Source organism: Camelus ferus, chromosome 16 (genome assembly GCF_009834535.1).
Source record: "Camelus ferus isolate YT-003-E chromosome 16, BCGSAC_Cfer_1.0, whole genome shotgun sequence".
NCBI lineage: Eukaryota > Metazoa > Chordata > Mammalia > Artiodactyla > Camelidae > Camelus > Camelus ferus.
This window is the reverse complement of record NC_045711.1, coordinates 8591480-8606112: the sequence shown is the minus strand read 5'-3', so window position 1 is coordinate 8606112 and position 14633 is coordinate 8591480. Positions and strand designations below refer to the sequence as shown.

The 14633-nt window shown below is 35.7% G+C and overlaps 1 protein-coding gene across 6 annotated transcripts in view; it reads left to right on the top strand.

Moving 5' to 3' along the window:
* STXBP4 (syntaxin binding protein 4) overlaps positions 1-14633 on the top strand; it is a 167972-nt gene that overhangs the window by 13857 nt on the left and 139482 nt on the right. For 5 of the 6 annotated variants that reach the window (XR_004326646.1, XM_032498458.1, XM_014553675.2 and 2 more), the window contains 3 exons: positions 3225-3357; positions 13527-13633; positions 13808-14009. Coding sequence is in view for 5 of the 6 variants with exons in the window: in XM_032498458.1 (XP_032354349.1) it covers positions 3225-3357; positions 13527-13633; positions 13808-14009 (442 nt within the window). In the remaining variant the exon portion in view is untranslated. Of the gene's footprint in view, positions 1-1096; positions 1183-3224; positions 3358-13526; positions 13634-13807; positions 14010-14633 lie in introns of those variants that run through there. The other variant, XM_032498459.1, reaches the window with a different exon arrangement.

Below are 14633 nucleotides of genomic sequence, written 5' to 3'. Positions count from 1 at the left end.
AGACTGTTAGTGAGCATTTCGTGGAAAGTTTTATACGGTTAAAACTACCTGTGGTCTAAGATAGTGGTAACGAGAAAGTTTATCAGTAGTTACCTTTCACTATAAATCATTGTATAGGTAAAATTTTGCATTCTCTTCTAGAATTATTTATAGAGATTCCTTTTAAAAATTTGATCTATTCTTTCTCATGATTCTGTGGGCATTTTTTCTGGTCCACACCGGATGATGTAGGCTGGCCTTGTTCCATGTTCCCTCGTCTGGGAAGGCTGGATGGCTGAGGTCTCTGTGGACCTCATCCTCCGGGCAGCCAGCTCAGGCTTTTTGACTTGGTGGCTGAGTGCTTCCCAGCGACAAGCACAAACGTTTTATGAGTCTCTGTCTCCCTGACATTTGTTGATGCATCATTGCCTGAAGCAATTCAGATAACCAAGTCCAAATTCAAGTTCTTGAGGTAGAGACTTTACATTTTAAGGGAAGAAGTAGTGAAGTCACATTCCAACGGGCATGTGGACAGAGATGGGAAGAGCTGGTGGCTGTTTTGCAAAAAGTAACACATATATCAAGGTGTGTTCAGAGAAGTCTTGTTTTCATTCTTGTCCTTCACTCTATGCCCTCATTCCTCCTGAGCATAACCATCTTTATCCCTTGCTCTTTTTCAGTGCTTCTTTTTGCATAAGCAAATACATATACATATAAATATACATGTATGTTATATGTATGTGTGTTGGTATTTATATATGTGTGTGTATATATGTATAAATATAATTACTTTTTTCTCAAAGCTACTATTTATGCTGTATAAAGTTCCACTATACATTAGACAGTCTTCTACTCTTGCTTACATAGTAAACAGCCCATTGGCTCAGTTTTAAAGATCTTCCCTGGAGAAGGGTGTCAGTTCTGTTATACTCAAGGTATCTTTCTCTGACGCCTTCTCCTGGGAGCACTGGAAAGCTCCAGCCTCCCAGGGGCACAAGCCAGGGCCAGCCGTGTGATAGGTAAAGAGCTCCATCCACAGGGCTCCATGCATTGAGGCTGAGCAGCATTACTTTGTGTTTTTATCCAATCACTTAGGGCAAAACCAAGCCCATGAGAAATAAGCATATGACTGAGGCAGGATGTCCCAAAACACCCAGGATCCAGCTCCCAGGCTCCGCTTGCCAGTGCATTCTTAACAAAAAGGTAGCATATTAAAATTATATCTTAGTGATCATTTCATATCAGTTTATAAAGATCTTCCTTGTGCCTTGTTGTAACTGTAGAGTGTTCTGTTCTTAAGGTACCATAATTTATTCAGCCAGTGCCTTATTGATGAGCATTTGAATTGTTTGCAGTTTTTGGTGATTATAAATTATGCCAAATGAATAACCTAGTATACAAGTCATTTTGTATTTTTTGCCAGAGTACCTCTGAGATAGATTCCTAGAAATGGAACTGTTGGATCAGAGGGTGAAGTTAGAGATTACCAAATTCCCTCTTTAGGGGTTATGCTGTTTTGCATTCCCAACAATGTACAAAAGTACCTCTTTCCTATAGTCCTGCCATTTATTGTCAAAGTTTTAAATTAATTTGTATCAGATAGGTGAAGAGCAGTATCTCTGCCTGATTTTAACTTCTAATTCTCTTGTTATGATTACAGTTGAGCAGCAGAACTATTTTTAATAGCAAAAAAAAAAAAAAAGAAAGAAAGTGGTATAAATTCTTAACAATAAGGGAATTTTAAAGTAAGGTCCTAGCAAGTAAATATGCTATTGTGTTAATAATAGATACTCATTGGGATTAGAAAAGGAGGGGTCCTTTGCTGAAACCATAATGTATGCTGGAGGTCATGTGTGTCCCCATTGAAGGCAACTCACATTTAGAGGGTTTAAGAGGCTATTGGGGGTACCTTATGGTATAATGAGGACCTCAGTCTCCTCTCTCCTTCATCTCTGCCATCTCTAGGGCTTCACTTCTTTATGTCCATGCAGCTTAATCTCCATCAAGAATGGGCTGCAATCTGTCAGTAGAACATTTTCTGCCTTTTCCCCTAATTAGCTATTGCCCTAGTAACCAGATAGGCCATCCAACCTTAGAGCTGAATTCAATATAATGCAACTCTAAAGGACGTCTTATCTAAAGAGCAAAATATTCAAGAACAGAAGAGTTTTGTAAGTTTTTCTTTTATCATTTAACTTTTGAATACAAGTTTTTTTTTTTTAAAGATAGAGTTGAATTTCTGTGGCAGAAGCTAAGAAAGCTTTTTCTAAAAGCTGTAGTCATATGTAAGATATGAAGTGACTTTTTTGACTGCGGTTTCCATTTTTTAGCATGTTTGAAGACAGCTGGAAGTCCTGTTTTCAACAATGGCTGTAAGACACTGTTGAGGCAGATCTTAGACCACATTTTGCCTCTGGAGTAAGCCAGACTCGCCTTGCATAGCTGTTCTCTAGTTCTGTACCCTTGGGTCACCAAGTTAACCTTCCCGGATTTTGGTTCTTTTAGAAAAATGAGGACACAATACCCAATACATCATAAGTAAGCAGATAACCCTGAGCTTTATTTCAAACTTTGTTCACGTTTTCTTGGACCAGTAAAAGTCTCTGCTCTGACCAGTGTGCAGAAACACAACTAGGGTAGGGAGGATATCCTCTGCAGAATTCTTTTAAACAGTTCCGTCTTTCCTAATGGTATCACTTTTATGTTTGGCAGAAACTACAGCTGAAACAAGTGTTCTGTGCCAGGAAAATACTCTTTCTAAATTAAGGAATAAACTGAGTTTTTTTGTTCGTTTGAGATTCAAATGACGATCATATTTATTTTGCTTTAAATGGCCACAAACATGTCTTTAAAAGTCACTTGACTAATTCATTGAAGTATTTAGTTTTGGAATCCTTCAGTGTAGTCAAAAAATCAGCTAAACGCAGATCTCTTCAGTCACCTTTAATAAATCGTTAAATTTGTTTAAATAATATTTTTAAGAGTATTTTTCTTCTACTCCAAAGAAGTAAGCATTATTGCAGTAATTTCTTTTATTGTTTGGTTGTTTTATAGAGAAATTAAAAATATAAGTAGGAATATTCATTTGATTGCTTTTGTAGCTCCATACTTTTTAAAAGATGTAGTTGCTAGTGTGTGCTGAGTATTCTGAGTTGTCAAGATCTAAGCGTTTGATTTAACAAGTAAAGAAAAAGTAGTTTCCCATCTCTAGGCTAACCTGTGCATGCTAATTTACTTTATCTTAGGGACCCTGCCTTTCAGATGATTACAGTCACCAAGGAAACAGGCCTTGGTCTGAAGATCCTAGGAGGAATTAACCGGAATGAAGGTCCCTTGGTATATATCCAGGAAATCATTCCTGGAGGAGACTGTTATAAGGTAAAAATGAAAATAAAAATAACCTTTCATCCAAAAAGACAAAACCACTAGTGACGAAGTTTGTTTTCCTACTTCATCAGTAAATTTTTTGATATTAACTGAATGTCTACTGTGACCATTTCTCAGTGAAAAATACAAAGGGACTGGAAGATCTTTACTGTCAAGGAACTTTAACCTAGCAAATGAATAGGAAGTAAATATGAAATAAATATGGAAATAGAAGACTTCAAGCTCTAACTAAAGGTTATATATTTTGAATTATATGCTGTTCAACTTTTATCCTAAGCCTGGTTGAGAGAAATTATATTTGAAGACATGGTAACCATCCACTGCTCAAAGTTAGGGTTAAGTTAGATCACTTAAACTTAAACTACATTCATTTAGCCTCTCCCAAATGTGAAACAGAACAAAACAAACAAACCAAGCAAATAAAATACTTGTTTCTGAATTTGCAGTAATTCTTGTCGCGTTTGTTATGTCACTCACTAGTTGCCCAAATGAGAAATTAGATTTAGAATTACAATTGGAAAATACCTTTTTTAGGAATTAGGAAGCCTTACTCTCCCCTTCACTGTGAGAAATTTATAAATCATGAGTTCCTTTTTGCTCTGGTTGCTAGGAAGCTCAGATCCATACTTGAAGCACAATACCAGCAACTTAGTTAGCAAATTGGTTACTATATTTTCATGCTCATTTATTTCTCTTGAATTTTATTTGGTATTTCTGTTTTACTAATGTGATTTTATACGTCTGTTGTTGAAAATCGCCTCTAGTCCTTTTTGGAGATACAGGGTATAAAGAATTTAATAAAATATTCTGTTAATATCAAGCTGTATAACATGAGAAAGGATCCTCCTATAAAGTTTGTTCATAGTTTTGTTCTTCTTATTCTCGTTGTTTTGGTTGAATACATAGTGCTACCCTTACTCCCCAGCCCCACCCCGAACATCATTTAACAAGCAGTTTAGTTATTCAGTTGGATTTACTTCCCCCCTGGTAGAAGAAGAATCAGTTTAACCAAATAACTTCCAAAACAATAGACTTAAATTGTTTTGAAATGTTGAGGAGTAAGGTATCTTCCAAATAGACTTACCAATTTGTAAGTATTATACAGTAAATTTAGGATATTATAATCATACAAATTTTTGGCTATTGAATTTAACTTAACCAAATAAGAGCATACTTAAATGCTAAATGTAAACAAATTCAAACAAAAAAAATGAAATTTTTCTTGTAAGAATTGAGATATCTAGTACTGCTTTGAAACTAAACTAAAACCTTTAGTTTTAAAGGTGAGATATGTGTGCATGTGTGTGTATTTATGTGTGTGTATTCAGTATAGCTAAAGTATGTCTTAGATTATACTTGATGTAATGTAATAGATCATGGTACTTAACAAGTGATAAGAGTTTACTTTTCAGACAAGCATCAATTTGTGCTTTTTTATACCCATGAAAAATATTTGTAGTTAAAGTAATAAATTTATAACAGTGGTAGTGGGTGTCTCATCTGCTGTCAGTGATCACAGACTAAGAAATTATACCCATAATATATATTTTCTCTTGTTGAATTTTCTGAGAATTTCATTGTTTGAAAGGATATTAAAAAGCAAAACCATGTAATAGACTTTATTTTATATGTACCACTAGAGGGCAGCACAGAATTATTAATGTTCTCTGACAGTATTGGTCATGTCCAAGAGAAGAAAACTGCCAAAATAGAGAAGAGTAAGTAGGTTTGACATGCTTACATTTATTTTTGTATTCTTCCTCAAGCTGGAGAATGATATACATATTTACTCTGCAAATACAAATTAATGCAATTCTATTTAAAAATATTTTTCTTAATAATATTTACTGTGTTCTAAATACTGTGTTAGGCTTGTTAATAAACTTACAGTCTGCACAAAATTTCTGCATTGTAGGTATATTCCTAGAATAGGAAACTCACAGGCTCGTAGGTTATCCTTATTAAGTTGCTGAACTGAGCAACTGTTAATATTTTTTAATGCATATGCACACTTTCTCTAATTCTATTTTAACATTATATTGTTTCAGAACTAACAATATAGGCAATCTTAAGCTTGTAGATATATTATATTCCATTTATATTTGCAAACTTCATAGACGGGGGTTATTGGAACTCAGAAGGAATCTTCTTTAATTAATCATGGTTAGCTGCCCCTTCTCCCTCCCACCCTCATACACACACAAAAATGTTTTTCCTCCTGGAAAATATGAAATACAATATTGGTTCAGTCATCAAAATGTCATGTTTCTTTGAAAAACATATTCAAGTCCAAATTTGGGGCATCTTGATATGTTTTTCTGGTTCAGGTAGGAAAGAAGATTCTCCCGGCGCTAAGAGCTAGAGATAGCCTATGGATTGAGAACAAATGTATACTAGGTACTGAGTTAAGGAAATATGGGAACTCCAAGGCCCTTTTCATCCCACCACCTAATCACATGTCTGTCTGGAGTCCTCAGTGTTCAATTTTAGAGCTTTTTTTGGCTGGGACACTCCTTTGACCTTCACGCCCACATATCCAATTGCTTGATTTCCACTTGGATCTCTTAAAGGCATTTCAGACTCAGCAAGTCTGAGGCAGGACTCGTGGCAGTCACACTACACCCTTATCTGTCCATCTCTTCCCACACAGACCTTCTTCTAGTGTTCCTAGTCTTGGTGAATGACACCTTCCAGTTTCACAAATTCAGAAGACCTAACAGCATCAGCCTTCCTGATCTCCACTGCCGTCTCCATCGCTTAAACTACCATCAGTTTTTATCAGACCTCACAATAGCTTAGCCTGCTCTTTGCACCATGCCTGTTTCCCTCCTGAACCGTCTTACTGATACCTGCTTACCTGAAGTTCTCTGTGTAGTGTGACTTCTGCCCTCTGTTTCTCTGGCTGTACATCTCTGCCTCCCAGAGTAACATTCTTCTAATCCCTGGAAAGGACCAAGTTCTTTCTTCTCTTACATGCTGTTCCCTCTGACTGAGAATAGCTCCTCCCATTACTTCCAAGTGTCAATTCAAAGTCCACTTCCAAAGAGATATATTCCCTGTGCATCCCCCCAATTCTAGGTGAGTTTTTTTTTTTTTTTTTAGCTATATGTGCTCCTAGAGCCTGCTCCTTTCCTTTATATCACTGATCTCAGTTTGTAATCATACATTGATAACCTGTGATTTCTTAAGTGCAAGCACTCTGATTTTATTCACAATAATATCCTTAGTCTCCAGTGTGGTACTTGCCACATATTAGTTGCTCAATTAATATGAATGAATGAATGATCCTTTAGTCATTCTGTCATGTTTCTGAGAATGGCTGATCTGCCTGTTTACCATTCCACTGCCACCATCTGGGCTCCACACCAAAGTACCCCTCCTTCTTAGCCCTTTGTTTTGGATTCTGAACAATAGTTTGAAGTTTTCAAATGTTTGTTTGTTTCTTTATTTCTCTGCAATGATGTAAGGAGTGCAAGGGGGAGTCAAACTTTTTTTCTTCAAACCTGGTGTGTTTCATGTTACTGATGCTAGAAAACACACACACACACACACACACACACACACACACACACACACACAGTCGGCCCTCCAAATCCTTGGGTTCTAGTTCTGTGAATTCAACTAACTTCTGATTGAAAATATTCAGAAAAAAAAATCCAGAAAGTTCCAAAAAGCAAAACTTGAATTTGCCACACAGGCAACTATTTACATAGCATTTGCATTGCATTAGGTATTATGAGTAATCTAGTGATGATTTAAAGTATACGGAGGATGGACATAGGTTACATGCAAGTACTGTACCATTTTCTGTAAGGGACTTCAGCATCTGTGGATTTTGGTATCCACAGGGATACTGGAACCACCTCCTTCGGACACTGAGAAATGACTATACACACACACATTTACACACACACAAAACAAATATATAGATTGGAAATTACCTGTATGTGTGCATGTATATTTTTTGTCTCTCTAGCATCTCTGAAATTGAGATGGGTCTTATAATAAATGTCATAGTGTAATAAGCAGCATTTTTTTCTCTTAGCATTACATAAAAATTATGTCATATCTTATAATCAATGTCACCTTAGATAGCATAAATTCAGAACTTAAAAAAAATCTTTTTTATTGAAGTATAGTTGATTTACAAAGTTGTATTAGGTTTGGGTGTGCAGCAAAGTAATTGTTATATATATATGTGTGTGTGTGTGTATATATATATATTTCAGATTCTTTTCCATTATAGATTATTACAAGATATTGAATATAGTTCCCTGTACTATAAGTAGGTCCTTGTTGTTTATTATATATATATATAAGTATATGTATCTGCATGTATCTGTTAATCCCAAGTCCCTAATTTATCCCTTCCCTCCTCTTTCCCTTTGGTAACCATAAGTTTTTTTCCTATGTCTGTGAGTCTATTTCTGTGTTGTAAATAGTTTCTTTGTATCATTTTTTTAGATTTCCCCATACAAGTCATATCATATGATATTTGTCTTTCTATGTCTGACTTACTTCACTTAGTATGATAATTTCTAAATCCATCCACGTTGCCATAAATAGTATTTCACTCTTTTTTGAGGCTGAGTAAAATTCCATATATATATAGATTTATATATATATCTATATATACCTCTCTCACATCTTCTTTATCCATTCATCTGTCAATGGACATTTAAGTTGCCTCCATGTCTTGGCTATTGTGAATAGTGCTCCTATGAGCATTGGGGTGCATGTATCTTTACAAATTACAGTTTTTGTCTTTTCTGGATGTATGTCCAGGAGTGGGATTGCTAGATCAGAAGGTAACTCTATTTTTAATTTTTAAAGGAACTTCCATATTGTTCTCCATAGTGGCTGCACTAATTTACATTCCCACCAACAGTGTAAGAGGATTCCCTTTCCTCTACACTCTCTCCAGCATTTATTATTTGTAGACCTTTTAATGATAGCCACTGTGACCAGTTTGAGGTGACACCTCATTGTAGTTTTGATTTCCATTTCTCTATTAATTAGTGATATTGAGCATCTTTTCATGTACTTATTGGCCATCTGTATGTCTTTGGAGAAATGTCTATTTAGGTTTTCTGCCCATTTTTTGATTGGATTATTTGTGTTTTTTTTTTTATATTAAACTGAATGAGCTATTTGTATATTTTGGAAATTAATCCCTTGTTGCATTGTTTGCAAGTATTTTCTCCCATTCCGTAGGTTGTCTTTTTGTTTTGTTTATGGTTTCCTTTGCTGTGCAAAAGCTTTTAAGTTTGATTAGGTCCCATTTGTTTATTTTTGCTTTTATTTCCATTAACCTAAGAAAGGGATCTGATTTATGTCAAAGAGTGTTCTGCTTCTGTTTTCCTCTAGGAGTTTTATGGTTTCTGTTCTTACATTTAGGTCTTTAATCCATTTTGAGTTAATTTTTGTATATGGTGTTGGAGAATATCCTAATTTCATTCTTTTACAGATAGCTGTCCAGTTTTCTCAGCACCAGTTATTGAAGAAACTGTCTTTTCCTCATTGTATAGATACAACCTTGTAGATTAAGACAAAGATTAGACACATAGATACTCACGATAGTCACTGTTCACAAAGGATTACGTTAGAACATATTTAACTTTCAGAAGAAGTCTATTTTCAGGATGTGCTGAGCATACCACTGGAACTGGAACCACGGCTTTTTGGATAGATGGCAAAGGGTAGAGAAACCAGTCTCACTGGTGGGTTCTAAAGCAGTAGCAGCCAAGAGGGTTCACTTTAAGATGTCACTTTCTTTTCTCCTTTGCCATTATTTGTGTTAGAGCCACCTTAATTTCCTCGGACTGTTTCCTGGCCTTATTCGTTTGTTGCAGACTTAGTTTATACCTGGTACTATGCTCAGGGAAATAAGCATGAAAAGGACATGGTTCTGGCCAACTGAAAAATCAGTACTGCTAATTGGGGAGCTGCTGAATTAATACGCTCTAGTGGAAGAAAAGAGATAAGTGAACAAATAAGGACAGTACAGAGTAAACGCAATAACGTAGGTAAGTACAAGTGTTCTTGCAGCAAAGAGGAGGGAACAATTAAGTAAATCTAGGGAGCTGGGGAGAGCATACAGCAGAGAGAATGTCTGAATTTGGCTGTGAAGTTTGAGAGTTCATCAGACAGAGATGTGGCAAGGTGGGTGGTGGCATTCTAGACAGGAATTGGTATGTGTTAGCACATTAAGGTTTGAAAGACTGTTGCTGGTTTAAAGAACATTTTCTGAGGATAGAATGCAGAACGTATATGCTGAGGAGAGAAGGTGGATGATGAGGATAGAAAAAGTAGGTGGCAGCTAGTTGTGCTGGGGTTTGGGAATTTAAGGAGTTTCAACTTTTCCTGTCAGTGGGCAGTCATCAAAGTTTCTTAATTTGAGGAGTAGCAGGATTAAATTTGCTGACAGTATGAAAATTGCCCATGACAGAGAATGGGGTTCTGATTCAGCTCACCTTTATTTAACACCTACAATGTGCTAGGATTTTATATATGTTATTTAATTATCCCAGCAACCTAATGTGATAGGTATTTATCCCCACCTTATAGCTAAGAAAGAGAGTCTCGTAGAGATTAAACAAATTGACTGTATCTCATTAATAAGTGGTATTTAAAGAGGAATACCTCCAGTTGACAGTTTATGAAAGTATGGGAAAGGAATACAGAGGCTCATAGGAGCATTTCCTTAGTATTTAAGAATAGTGAGTTAGAGTCAGCCTGTATAGATGGTTTCTGATGATATGGTAATGTGTTATTTAGGAAACTGTATAATGGTCATCATAGTCTGAAATGAACAGTGTTGGTAGTTCTTAACAAAAATATTTAAATGGTCAAGAATACATTATTACTTCAACATCTTTATAAATGTCAACATGAAAGAATCCAGGCTGAAGCTGGGCACGTGGAAGTGCTTGGCACGTCGCCTGTCACGTTGTACAGTTGCTCAGTAAGTGCTGAATCAGAATCCAGACGGTGTGGAAGGGGCCTCGGCATATCCCTGAAGTTACTATCTTCACATACACGTTAATCCAGCTGGGGCAGAATTCAGCGGCTTTGAATGCCAGACTTTTAACAGAAATAGCTTTGTTTTAGTTTGCAGGTTCTGACTTTTAAGCAGGTTTAGAAATTCACATGATCAGCTAAGATCTTATTCTAGGAGGCAAAGAAAGAAGAAAAAAAAAAAAACTACCATGAGTACTTTTTAGAAAGAAAAATATATGTAAACACCAGAAGCCACAGTTAGAGGCATCCTTCTCTTCTCTGACTCTTGTCTTGCTGAAAAATGCTACACAGTGTACTTTAATACAAGATATGTTCAGTTGCCTTGCTGAGAGCGTTTTCCTTTGTATGGCTAATACGGTGTAGCCTGAAAGGAGAACGTGGGAGGTAGTAGGTCAGCCTACTGTTTTCTGAAAGCTTCTTCTCTGTAACACTGACCACCAACTGTTGTTTCTATAAGATAAACGGATAACAGGGGCTGCCTCGGACAGTTCAGAATTTGGTTCTGTGTTCCTTGTGGATGACGTTGGGCACCTCCCCCACCCCCTTCCTTGCCTCTCTCTCGTAGTTTATGAACATCTACCTAGCAGGTTGTAGAGCTCAAGTGCGAATGTAGATCTGTCAGAGCCGGGTCTTGCCACACCTTGTGCTCTTTTTCCCCACGTCAGTCCCCTGCCCAAATAGAAGACACAGTCATCATTGTAGAATATTCCCTTTTCAAGGAAATTTGATAAAAGGACGTAACTCTTAATACCAAGAATATTTAGAGTCAAACAAAATAACCTAATATTTACTGTCCACCATCCCAATTCTAAAAGAACCTTTTTGTTCCTTGTCAGAGTCCTTTAAATGCTTTGCTCCAATGCTGTAGGGCTTTCTTCATTTTTTCCCTTTCTTTCCCTAAACTGTGTTGCCAAGCTTTAGGACGTAAGTCAATAGTAGTAGAGTCATTAAATTTCAGTTATAACCTACCTTATTAAGCTGATTCTAATGAGAATTTTTTTTTGCAGATTCCAAATGGTCTAGAGCTAGATTTAACAATGACAGTTATTTAATTTTATTTATTTATTTATTTTTAAATTAGATTTAAAAAAACTCTACATAATATTTCCAAAGCCAGCTTTGGAATATAGAACCAAAATGTAATTCATCTAGTTCGGTACATTGTAGAGGCAAACATCATGACCTTTCTTTATATTTTGAGGGGATGGAAATTTTCTTTCTTTCTTTTTTATGATGTAATATTTGACACATACAGAAGGATATTGGAACATATATCTAACTTATGAAGCATCATAATAAAATGAATGCCTATGAATCCACTTAGAGTTCACCATTTGACTTAAGAAGTCGAAAATTTTACTACTGAGGCTTCCTCTGTGCTTTACCCTGATTACACTCCCCCCTCTCCCTCCCAGAAATAAGCACTCTCCAGAATTTTATTTATACTTCCCTGACTTTTATTAGCCTTATCTTTTTGCCTGTGGCAGAAAGGTTTTTTTTTCTTTGCTTTTCTTTTTTTTTGGTTACCATTTCACTTTAACCTAGAGGGAATAACTTATCCTCAGACTGACATTAACATAGTAAATTGCAAGCTATTGTACATAAGTATCTAAGGGTAGTGTGAGTGTAGTTGATTGAAATGCACATGTAACCAAAGTCTGTAATAAGTCTTGGGCCTGGGCAGTACAGCATTGTGTTTATAAAATCTTTCAAAATCAGCTCTTCCATTTTACTGAACCATGTAGGATCCATATGGTAGATACTCTCTCCATATTGCTTAGCCTTTTCCAGCATTACTGCTGTGTTTTACTCCCCATACATTTATCAGATGGAAGGAGAGAAAAAAATCATTTGTGCATATAACAATTGTGTGTTTTCTGACTTTGCTAGTCATATTTAATCACATATTTATAAAATCCAAATTAGTTTTCAAATTTTATATATTTTAAAATCAAATTGCCTTTTGGCTTAATTTTTTTTTAATGTTTGTATTTCAGAAGAGTCATAGGGTCATTATGCATTTAGTTATAGTATCTTTCATTGTACAATATTTGAGATAATATGTTCCCATAGAAGTTTTTCATAAATATTTTATATTTATTTGCTTTCCTGCATACTCAGTATTTGGTGTAAGAGATAATAGTAAATGTCTTTAAAAAATAACTATTGTTACTTAGCAGTAAAGTAACCATAAATCACCATTATTATATATTATGCAGTTCAGATAAAAGATCACTTATCCAGGGATTTATCTTAGTAGATAAGACTTTTAAAAAGCTGTTTCCTTGAATTTGTGGAATTAGCTTATGTACCATCAAGGGTGAAAATGCTTTTTAACCATAGCTGCTTCTTCCTTAGTTATAGAAATAATGCTTTCTGTATTTGTACAAGTGATGAATAGAGAAGCATCTTAGGAACTGAAAATGAAGAGAGCTCTTTCTTCTTTTGCAGTTTGAATTGAGAAAAAAGACAGATGAAGACTGAGAAACTCGCCTAACATATACATTAAATCTTACAACTTTTGTGCTTTTCTCATTCGGTTAAGCCAGTTATAGGCAGAGCTGGAGCTTGTCAAAGACAAAGCCAGTCAGTTAGAATTGGTTGTTGTTAGCAGGTTGTGTGCCTAAAGCTACCTGTATAGCCAGCTGGGCCTGTGTCACAGGACAGACAGCAGGTCCGGAAAAGAAGACGTTTGACCATGAACAGAAATGTCAGTATAATTAAGAATCAATATAATTAAGATCCTTGACTGAATTTTTAAAAATTCTGACTGTGGAATATTCTTAATGTTTGGTGGGATAAAAAACTTTATCACAGTCAGAGATGTATTTATCTCATAGTACCAACCTTTTCAAACAGGTCTCTTTCCCTGGTTACCAGACTGTCTTCATATAGTCAGGATTCCTTAGCGTGAGAGTTTATTCAAGGAACACGTGAATGTTTTCATTTCATTCATGTATATTACCAAAGCAGGTTTTAGTTAAACTTTTTGCTATTGAGATTCTTTGTCTAAAATTTCCTTTTTACTGTTTTATTTAAGTCATTCTTTACTAAAACTTTGCTTTGCTTTAATTGCATGAAGTAATTTTTTTAAGAAACACCTTAATCAGTTTCTTTTAAAATGTTATTATTTTTGTTAGGATGGACGTTTGAAACCAGGAGATCAACTTGTCTCAATAAACAAGGAGTCTATGATTGGTGTATCATTTGAAGAAGCGAAAAGCATAATTACCAGAGCCAAATTGAGGTAACTATTCTATCTGTAACATAGGATGAGTCATTTAGCATGTCTCCTAAAAATAGCAATTGAAGTTGTCTTAGTACTCTAGACTCTAAAAGAAGTATTTTTTGATAATATTTGAAACATTTTCTCAGAATTCAATTTTGCTATATCCGTAAAGTGATTTCTTTTTAATGGTAGATCAGAATCTGCCTGGGAGATAGCATTCATCAGACAAAAATCTGACAGCAGTCATTTAGAAAATCCATCGTGTACATCCCTCTTAAAAGCTACAGGAGAATATGGAAGTCTTCTTTCTTCTCCCTCTGAATTACTGGTTCCAAAGACATCATCCACTCCCAAATCTACAGATGCCATTTTGCCTTCCTTCCAGATAAATCAGGTAATCTTCAATTTTTGTTTATGTAGTTCACAAATCCCCTGTGTGTCTTTATGTTTATTACATACCTATAGCATTATAATTTTGGTCATATAGTTTGTTAACAATTTGGTATTTCATTGAAAGTTCTTTTTCTGTTTAAGATTTTCATGCCGTGCTGTCAGTAAATGTAATTTTTCAAGTCAGTTTATCCTCTGTCTAGAAAACCATGATCAGGAATGGCATCACAAAGGTACATCTATATCACTCAAAGCTACGACATGGAATGTTATATATCTATTTTCAGGTAGTCTCTGATATGTCTCCATTCATTATTATTTCTGTTTTCTGCTTGACTGAAGACAGGCAGTCTTCCTTTCTGTTCCTCTGCTTCTTTCCTACACAGTGAGGCTAATCCTGATCATCCAGGGTAGGTGGGTGTTACTCCCTCACGTATGCATGCTGGAGTTCAGTTCACCCTAGAATCACACAGTAGGGAGTGTTTCTACATCAAAATCGGTACATTTACAATCATCCCTTGATATCTGTGGAGGGACTGGTTCAGGGACGACCTCCCCACATCCCCCACAGCAGATACCAAAATCCAAGGATGCTCAAGTCCCTTGTATAAAATGGTGTAGTATTTGC